Source organism: Gadus chalcogrammus, chromosome 15, assembly GCF_026213295.1.
Source record: "Gadus chalcogrammus isolate NIFS_2021 chromosome 15, NIFS_Gcha_1.0, whole genome shotgun sequence".
In the NCBI taxonomy this organism is placed as follows: domain Eukaryota; kingdom Metazoa; phylum Chordata; class Actinopteri; order Gadiformes; family Gadidae; genus Gadus; species Gadus chalcogrammus.
This window is the reverse complement of record NC_079426.1, coordinates 4,293,057-4,303,056: the sequence shown is the minus strand read 5'-3', so window position 1 is coordinate 4,303,056 and position 10,000 is coordinate 4,293,057. Positions and strand designations below refer to the sequence as shown.

General features: G+C 48.2%; 1 protein-coding gene across 2 annotated transcripts in view; it reads right to left on the bottom strand.

Annotated features, from left to right (window-relative positions):
• itga9 (integrin, alpha 9) overlaps positions 1-10,000 on the bottom strand; it is a 59,447-nt gene that overhangs the window by 11,030 nt on the left and 38,417 nt on the right. For both annotated transcript variants that reach the window (XM_056610073.1, XM_056610074.1), the window contains exons 16-20: positions 8,671-8,823; positions 7,180-7,256; positions 6,532-6,679; positions 1,210-1,296; positions 822-901 (exon numbers count right to left, since the gene is read on the bottom strand). In XM_056610073.1, coding sequence (XP_056466048.1) covers positions 822-901; positions 1,210-1,296; positions 6,532-6,679; positions 7,180-7,256; positions 8,671-8,823 — 545 coding nt within the window. The remainder of the gene's footprint in view (positions 1-821; positions 902-1,209; positions 1,297-6,531; positions 6,680-7,179; positions 7,257-8,670; positions 8,824-10,000) is intronic.

Here is a 10,000-nt window from a genome sequence, read left to right as displayed (position 1 = left end):
CAGCTCCTTTTAAAAGCCATTCTACACTAATACAATGATATGTTACAGATGTATAAGCTAGGGCTATTAATGTATCTCCCTGACATTCTTGACAAACGCTTACAGCGTGCAAAGGTCGATAAGCGATTATTGCTAAGCAAAAATAAACAGTTTATTGAGTCCAAAGTAAAGTTGGTATGGATTTAGGGGGTTATAATTGTCAGTGGTTAATAAATGGGAAGGGAGAGAGAGAATGAGGAGAATGAGATAGAGAGGGGAGAGAGACATTTGGAATAGCGAGAGAGAGAGAGAGAGAGAGAGAGAGAGAGAGAGAGAGAGAGAGAGAGAGAGAGAGAGTAGAGAGAAGGAATAATGAAGGAGGGAATAGAGGGAGAGAGATAGAAGACAACTGAGAGCTAAATAAAAGAGGGGGAGGTAAGGTTATGTAAGAAGCTTATGATATTCATTTAACCCCCTCACATTATTTACAAATGCTTTCTGTTTGCAAAAATCGATGAGCGATTATTGCCACGCCAAAATAAACAGTGTACTGAGTCCACGGCAAAGTGGATATGGATTTCGAGGTTTGTTATTGTCAGCGATGCAATCCAACTGTGGGCGAGTGCATTTACTACCTACAAATCCAAAAAATAAATGGATTTCTGCTTTTCACTGGATTAATATTACGCCACCTGAATGGCTATGGAGCAGCAAAAAAAAATAAACTCACTGAAGGACTTACCATGCATTGGATGACATGCATACGAACACAAGTGCATTCCCTTCTGATTTCTGTGTGCTAAACAAGTGCCTGACAATCTAGCTAGGACGTTAATCCTAACCTCTTCGCTTGGGCCAGAAACCGTAGCGTGTCATTTTCCCCGGAGACCCGGCTGGTGTCGAAGATGACGGCCAGGTGATACTGCGGGAGGAGGAAGGAGACGGGAGGTTAGAGACCCAGACATTGCTCAGCCATGACGCTTCACGTCAAGACCTAAAGGTGGCGTATAATTCAAACCAAGCAGCCGACCCCAGGCAGCAGGAGCCACGACGTTCACACCGGGCTCCTGCTGAGCTCGCAAATCATTACGGCGTCTATAAATACCGAGCGCTGGGGTGAGGGACCGCGTAGAGCAGTAGTAGAGTAGAGACACGGCTGTGGCAGGGTTTTGGTGTAATGGTGAGGCCCTGTGAGGCATTGTGTCTCTGGGCTCCCTGCGGTTGTCTCACCTTGGTTTGCGCTCTCATGAACGGAAATCCCACGCTGCATTTCAGGAAGTCCAGTTCGACCAGTTCACAGGAAATGCCCTTCTCTTCCTGCACAAGAAACAGGGAGGAGGAAGCAGACAAGAGAGTATGAGAGAGAGACAGAGACAGAGACAGAGGCAGAGAGAGAGACAGAGGGAGAGAGAGACAGAGGGAGAGAGAGAGAGAGAGAGAGAGACAGAGATTGTGAGTGAGAGAGAGAGAGGGACAGATTCAGAATGAAAGGCGCCAGGCGGCAAAAATGTGCTGCTGCAGAGTTCTCGCCAGATAAAAGTACGATTGAAGCAATCAGGCATGGGGCACATGTGTTTCAACACACGAACGCACACACCAACACAAGTGTATACACATACACATACACACACACACACACTGACACACACACACACACACTGGCACACACCAGTGTATATACACAGAGACACACACTGACACACACGCAAGTGTATCCACACACACTGACACACACACACGCACACACCCCAAAGACTGACACACACACACACACACTTTTTGTAAATGCACGTTATTTTAGAAGAAACGCAAAGATGGGACAAAGAAAAGCGGGGAAAGACAAATCTTTTTGGAAGGGTAATTGGACGGCCTCCCGGCCGTGTGTTTGGGAGCCTTGTCTAAACAGAACGGAGCTTCGCCGGCTGCGCTGTCTAAACATTCGGGCCTTGACCCCCGCGAGGAGGAGGAATTCTTTCGGCAACACTTCAGTGAAGCTCCGTGTACTGGCCCCGTGTGCGCGCGTCGCACACACAAGCAGCCCTGACGCTATTCCCCAACGACCCAACGATTGATAGGACCTCGGCTAGAGAGCGACAGCTCCTGGACCGCCTCACGATGTCGGCCGAAGGTAACGCCGTCGGCCTCCAAACGGGCTGGCTGGAACTCAAGACTTCACACGCCGCACGCATTCCTCCAGAACAACAATAACAGAACAGGACGGAGAAAAGGGGAGACGGTTCCATATTGTGTGCTTCCTGTGTTGACACATTTAAGAGCCACTTAACACACACACATCACACACACAACGCTGACTCGCCATCCCCTGATTCAGCAGATTCTCTTTCCCCGCCGGCCGGGGAGCGATAGCGAACCTGGACTGCCCTTCATCACTGCACTTTGTCTTCCTAAAACAAGCAGCAGGGATCCCAGGGTGAGCCCCCTTGGGTGGGGTGTGGTCTGGGGAGGATAAGCAAGGGCTGGAGTAGGGTTGGAGGATTCTTTTGGGGGGGTGGGGGGGGCTTCTGGGGATAGGTTGGGCGACTGGCAGGGTTGGAATTCTCTCTATTTCCTGTATACCTCCGTGCTGCTGTGAAAACACCAGTGTCCCTCCTTGGGGACTTGGGGGGGGGGGGGGGGGCGGGGACTGTGGGAGGACTGGGGGAGGACTGGGGGAGGACCTGGGGGAAGTGGGGGAGGGAAGTGATGTCCTGTTTACCCATCATGCACCTAGCTGCCGCCGAGAGAGCAAAGGGAGGGTTGACATATGGCGGGAGGAGCTCTGTTAGTGGGGGGGGAGAGAGAGAGAGAGAGAGAGAGAGAGAGAGAGAGAGAGAGAGAGGAGAGGAGAGAGAGAGAGAGAGAGAGAGAGAGAGAGGAGAGAGAGAGAGAGAGAGAGAGAGAGAGAGAGAGAGAGAGAGAGAGAGAGAGAGAGAGAGAGCGAGCGAGAGAGAGAGAGAGAGAGAGAGAGAGAGTATGATATAGCGTGACATGCTTAACAGTCCCTCACATTCTCACCCTTTACTGACACTGTCTGCTCTGTCTCTATTTCGGGGGAGAAATTCACGGCAGGGTTTTCGACGAATGGCAGGTCCATTAACCATCACTGACTTTTGTTTATACTCCTTTCACTGTCGGCAGGAGCCTTTCGACGCAGAGCCGTGTTTCTCTTCGTGAGAGAATGACAATACACGCGAGACCTGTATTTTAGGTTTACTGCGTGTCTCGATGTACTCCAGCAATCCCGCGCTCTTGACCTTTCCAAAAGGGTCACTCACATTTTTCCACTATCTACCAGCGTCTACTGCTGGAGGATCAGCCCCGACATTTACAACATGTGTGAAGGCACACTTTACCTCAATCCGCTCCTAGATTAAAGGAGAGTGACCCGTGATTCAAGCTGTTTGGGAAAGGACGACACTAAGCCTTGATGCAGACATAGCAGCAGGTTGACCTAAAGATGGAGCCTATTTACTGGTGGTTGGTGAAAGGTACTGTCTAGGCGAGGATAAACATGTAAAGCTATCCAGGAGATGAGTTTATCACCTCACCTCACTTGGGTTTAGTGTCGACGACGTCAGTCAAACAATGAACTTTGCGGGTTTTATAGTTTATATACTTAAAATTATAACTTACAATACCAAAAATAAGCAGAACACCGATTTCTTTCAAATCAAATTATTATTTCATTTGCAATCATCGTTGGCAGCACTGTACACCGAGACACCGGCGTTCTTTATCCATTCTCCGTCGGGAAGGGAGTCTTATTAAAACCCGATGGAAAGATAAACAACGGCATCACTGCCCCGACATGGCTCCTGGGTAAGCTGGGAAAATAACTACAGTCTCCGATATTTCATAAAGACAGGGAAAAAAAAAAACAGCCTAACCCAAACAAAGCCGAGCAAATCAACCCAGCGTCTCGTGGAGCCCCGCGGGGGGGGGGGGGGGGGGGGGGGGGGGGGGGGGGGGGGGGATGCCTGGGCGATGATCAGCTCCTGAAAGTTATTCACCTCCACCAGGACGAAGTCGGACGGCTAGTGTTGCAAGAGCAACAGAACGATAGCAGATCTCTCCTATCTCTCGCACGCCCCGAGCGGTTCACAAAAAAAATACTCAATCGGAGTCACCGGGCGGATTTAGGGACAGAGTTCGACCCCGTCACAGAAAGGGGGGTCGTGTCAACAACACCCCGGACTTCCTTGGGAGTCGTGGGAGTAATGGGAGACGTCGGGCTTTGGTAAACAGTAGCATAACTGGGGCCTGTCGCTCCCTCGTCACCTACTCCTCCGACCACCGCACTCCCTGCCGGTTCCATTTGCTCAGAGTAGCCCGTCGCCCCGGACTTGTCAGGTTCCAATGCAAACACGGGTGAGCCTCTGGAGCTCCGTGCCTCCAAAGGTCGACTCATTCCTAACCATGATGTCACTTCCATTAAATTGTCCATTGAACTGTAATCCTAATCCTAAAGGAAATATACAGTGCATATACAGTGCATCGACGGGGAGTACATCATACGCGGAGGCTGCATCTGTCTGGATCAGATTTTTCATAAAGTCTGCTGCTGTCTTCGCTAGAAGTGATGGAGCAGATGCAAACCCAGGTGCACACCGGTTTCCATTCATCCTGCCGACTGGCTTCCAGATAAAAAACACCTTACATACACTCACAGACACACAGACACAGACACAGACACACACACACACACACACACACACACACACACACACACACACACACACACACACACACACACACACACACACACGCACACACACACACACACAACCTCGGGGAAACTCTACGGCTGTTTCAGGTATATGTGTCCATAAAAGATGAAGGATGGGAAACAAATCACTTGGTCGAGGTCACACGCAGACTGGCGGGTCACACGCAGGTCACAGAGAAGAGCAGCGTAGCGTAGCGTGACATAACATACAGCATACAAAAACGAAAAAGGAGCGGTCTCTAGGTTATTGAGAGGTGGACCTTGAATCTGAGTTACAGTTCGAATGTCCAGGCTGTGCCCTGTGGGCCTCGCCTTTCAGCCAATGGTCGGTGTGGTTTTATGTGTAGCGCACTAGAGATCTGAAGGCTTCATTTGCCTGCGTTGTCTCTGTTATTATACCAGTTCATCACCTCCCTCCTTACCCTCATTTCATGGGATAATTAGTCTGAATTCATTATCATTACAGTAGCTTTAATAGATGCTACATCGCTCAGCGTGCGATCCCCCCTTAAGAGCTTGTCTGATTGTGCGGGAGGTTAATTAAGATAACTGCTATCCTCATGTGACCTGGGGTTAGCCAGTGTAATTTTTTTTGTCCCCCCCACATTAAACATTTTCTACTTCTACTTCTGCTGCTGCTGTAGCGAGGCCCTCCCTGCTCCTCTCCAGTGTTCAAACCCGTTAACTGGTCCTTAAGTCATGGCTGTTTATCTCTGCTCTGTGCTTCTCGTTCCTTCCAGCATACATCAGTGATGCTGTACCTTTAGACTGACGGTCTGAAGACTCTTTAGGCTGCCCTTCAATGTAGATGATGAGGATGATAAATGCTGATCTCTGGTGAGCTGTATGGACCTTATAGTGTTTGTATTATGCGCCAGTTACGTTTAATTATTCATGGGATTAATATAAAATAAAGTTTGTTTGTTTGGTTTGATTTCTGCATCGTAGATTAAGCTGATCCACTATTGTATATCGTATATTGACAATGTAAAGCCGAAACCAACGACGCAATGTTTACAGATACCATCTAAATATATAACAACGTATAATGCGATAAAGCAAAGCATTACGCATCCCGAAAGGCTTTCGGTACACTTAATACCTTTCTTAAGGGCCCACGTTGACAGATAACAGTATCTGTTTCTTACATTAAAGCAGCTTCTGCAGTCTGTTGCTGTCTTTGATGCTAATTGCCTCAGATGTAAGAATATGGGTATTTCTGACCAAGTGTACAATTATCCATGCAGCCGTTCTCCAGAGCCATCCTGGCTCCCCTCCTCAGATTCCACTGACACACAAACACTGAACCTCCAGTCTGCATCCTCTGCTCTCAGGACGACAGAATGGATCACAAACTGCACCAACTTCAACAAATAGAACTACGGTAAATAAATATACAGCTCGCATTTATTTACTGCATTCACAAACACACACACACACACACACACACACACACACACACACACCACACACACACACACACACACACACACAAATATAAACATTCACACACATGCACATACACACAAGCACCTATACACACAGAAAAATAACCAAACAAGCACATACACTCAAAGACCCAAACACAAAAATGCACATTTACAAACACACGCACACATAGAAGAGCACACATGCAGGCGCACACGCACAGACAAAGACCCAAACACACACACGCACGCACGCACACACACACAAAGACCCAAACACGCATATACACGTGCACACACACAAACACGCACGCACGCACGCACGCGCACACGCACACGCACACGCACACACACACACACACACACACACACACACACACACACGTTAAGAAAACACACCTTCTGCCAGAAGTTGATGTAGAACACCTCCCTGGAGAAGTTGAAGTAGATGTTGGTGTCATACGCGTCATCTCCGGTGTTGGAGACGGTGAGATTGAGGGAGATGTTCCTAACCCCTCCCAGTGCCAAGTGGGGCTTGCTGTGCAACCTAAAGGAAACACACACACACACACACACACACACACACACACACACACACACACACACTAGAACAATGTAATTCGGTGACCTAACACATAGACGGGGCGGAGAATACAGGATGTGCTCCATGAACTCATCGCTGTAGGAAACCCTGGGGAAGTGATGCAGATTTTAAGCCGTTTACTTTTTTCTTCTCTTTAGGATTGTGAAGTTGCATGTGTTTGTTGACAAAATGGCAGTAGGACTGATAGGGGGACGGGGGGGAAATTATAAAAGAAGGAGAGGGGAAAAACTGTGGCCGTGCTCCAGTTCTCTGGAGCTGAGCATGCGTCATGGCTGCCCTGTTCCCCACGCCCCGGGGTTGCTGGGTCTATTACGTCAGATTGTTCCCTCACAACTGGGAGCGACGGCCAGAGTGAAGGAACTCAGCCGGCCATGAACTGTCAAGAAGTAAAGTTGAATTTTATACATATATCTATAGATGTATTTATACACGCGTATAAGTACCCAGAAAGCAAGAGTTGGCCGCTGAGTCTCAGGTCTGCAGCGCAGTCGTCCGACAGGCAGTTCTTCTCAAAGAAAGTCTGGAACACAGAAACGTACACAGTGTGAGTGACCTCATGATGTTCCTGCCCTACATACACAAACAGCTCAGAACCTAGGGGGCAGTGTTGCTTCTCCTGAAGCAGCGAGTGAACTAGGAGGCCCGTCGATCCGGCTACGAATGACAAGCCGTCGCGGGTGGATCAGCTTAGCTCAGGAGGTAGAGCCGGTTGACTCGTAACCGCTAGGTTGCTAGTTCGAACCCCCAGGTTGCTAGTTCGAACCCCCGGGATCCTCCTAGCTGAGTGTCGAGGTGTCCCTGAGCAAGAACCTAAACCCTTACTGCTCCCGATGAGCTAGATGTCGCCCTGGTTGAATCCGCCGTCGAGGTGTGTAAGTTACTTGGGATAAAAGCGTCTGCTTAATTTAAATCTCTTATTGAGACACATGGACGACACGTTCGGTTGCGTGTTTTTGAGTGTTACAGAATCCCTGATGAATGGAGGCCACAAATGCTTTGGAGAGCACTGGCACCTCGAGAAGCACCGTGTTGCGTGTCGACCCAGAGCAGGGTGCTAAGAAAATAAATCAATCAGTCGACTTCGAATTCCAACCTCAGGTTAAAGTCAACATGCCCCCCCCCCCCAGGCTGAGCTGGTGCGGGCCTCCAGTCATTATAACCCTAACCGCAAGGTATTGCATACATGCATAGCCAGGTAATGGGCAAGACGTGCCACGGGTTGTGCTTCACACACAGCCGTGAAGCATGTGGTGAGGTTAGTTTCAACCCAAATAATCGGGGGAAATGAACGGAACCAGAATGTGTGGAGAACGGACGCCGTGCTATTGTAAAGGTTTTTTCTGAAGTTGTTGGATTAGGTTACAAGAGGAGCCGATGTCAGAACAGGATCGCAGCGCTGACATTGAACAGCTGATGTTTGCACTTAATACAACTTCATGTATAATTGTACAGCACTGGAATTGCCGACCAATAGTGCGATTCAATGCGAGCAGTTGAGGTCAGATAATGATAAAGATGACTACTTTGATCACCAGTGCCTTTATGACACATTTGGTAACACTTTACAATAAGGGTACATCAATTAACCATTAAGTAACATAAGTTAACGCTGTAAAAGTAACTAACTAACAGTTCATTAACCAGTCCCTCCAGAAAAACGGGATTATGCGATTGCATAATTCAACGCATAATCAGCCAAAGTCTGCATATTCATGCGGGGGCCGCATTTTTTAAAATATGCCGCACTTTCGCCGCATAATCATGGCATTTTCTAAGAAAACGTGCCGCATAATCAAGGATTTCAATCACAAAAAAACGCCACATTTTTCTGGAGGGACTGATAAACAGTTATGTAATGGTCCAGCAATGTGAATTAATCGTTACTTAATGTAGCCCTATTGTAAAGTGTTACCGACACAACTTGGCCACCTCACCTCGTTCTTCGCAGCGATCTTGCCGCCCTTCTTCCAGCGCAGCACGGGGGCCAGGGCGGGCAGGTGTCCGCCCGAAGCCCCCTCCAGGACGTGCTTGCCCAGGCTGTAGGCCACCTCGAAGCTGATGGCGGTGAACACGTCCTTCACGTCCTTCTGCAGGGGATCACAATCAGGAATCAAAATTACAAATCACAATAAAAAAATGACAGATCCGAATCACAATCACAAATCACAATCACAAACACAAATCAGAATTAGAATCACAGTCAGAGCGCAAAAAACATAACAGCAGAATCAAAATCAAAAACAGAATCAGAAATCAGATATCACAATCAGGAATCTGAATCAGGATCACAACCAGAGCGCACAAAACAGCACGGCCGTCCTACATTAACCTGCACTAATGAGTCATGCCTCATTACGTCACCGTGGAAACTATTCACACTGGGGTGTACTGTACGGAAAACAAGCCTGTAAAACAGCTGGTCCTAAACAAACGTGTAAAAAGCTCTGGAGATTCTGCTTATGTTGGAGCAAATATGGAAACATGTTTCCAAGCTTCAAGTGCGTCGATGCTCATTTACCACACTGCCAGAGAACATCGTTAAACTCACATATAAGATATTAAGGTATTTGTGTAAAATCAAAGGAACCGAATTAACAACTGAGTACGATACGCCCCATATAGGATTTAAATTCCGGTCACGAACGCAGGTGTGCTCGCTCGGGATTTAACGCAAATCTGTAACGAAATCCCTTTTCTAATCAGCCAGTTTGTTTAGAGTTGCTGAAACAAAAGAATGGGCTGTGCAGTACATCTAACAACACGCAGGTCGTCCACAAAAGGAGCGTGTGGATGACTGCTATTGATAATGACGCTTGTAATGACCCACTGGCATCCACTTCCTGTGCACCAAGCATGCCTCTGGCTCCACAAACTGGTAACCCAAAGAGGTGTTTTATTTGGCAGCGCGCATGGAAACCGCAACGTCTCAACAAAAAAAGCGTAGAATGGATGTCTTCATTAGAGGATAGCATTGGAAGCCGGGGGGGAAAGTTAGATATTAATCTTCGGTGTTTCTGTCAATTTCACTTCATTCGGCCCCTTTGAACGGTGCTTGGACGAGGGGGCCGTAACGGATATGAGCATCACTCGACGCGGCGGTTAAAAAGTTCCCACAGGCCCGAAAGGCCGCGGGTATCTGCTTTTAAAGATGTCTGCTAGCACGCGGCCAAATCCATAGCGTAAACACAAGGGCTTGCTTCTCTTTGCCTTTTCCGGGTGGTCAGTCGGGCCATTCGTCCTCTCGCTCTCTCTCTCTCTCTCTCT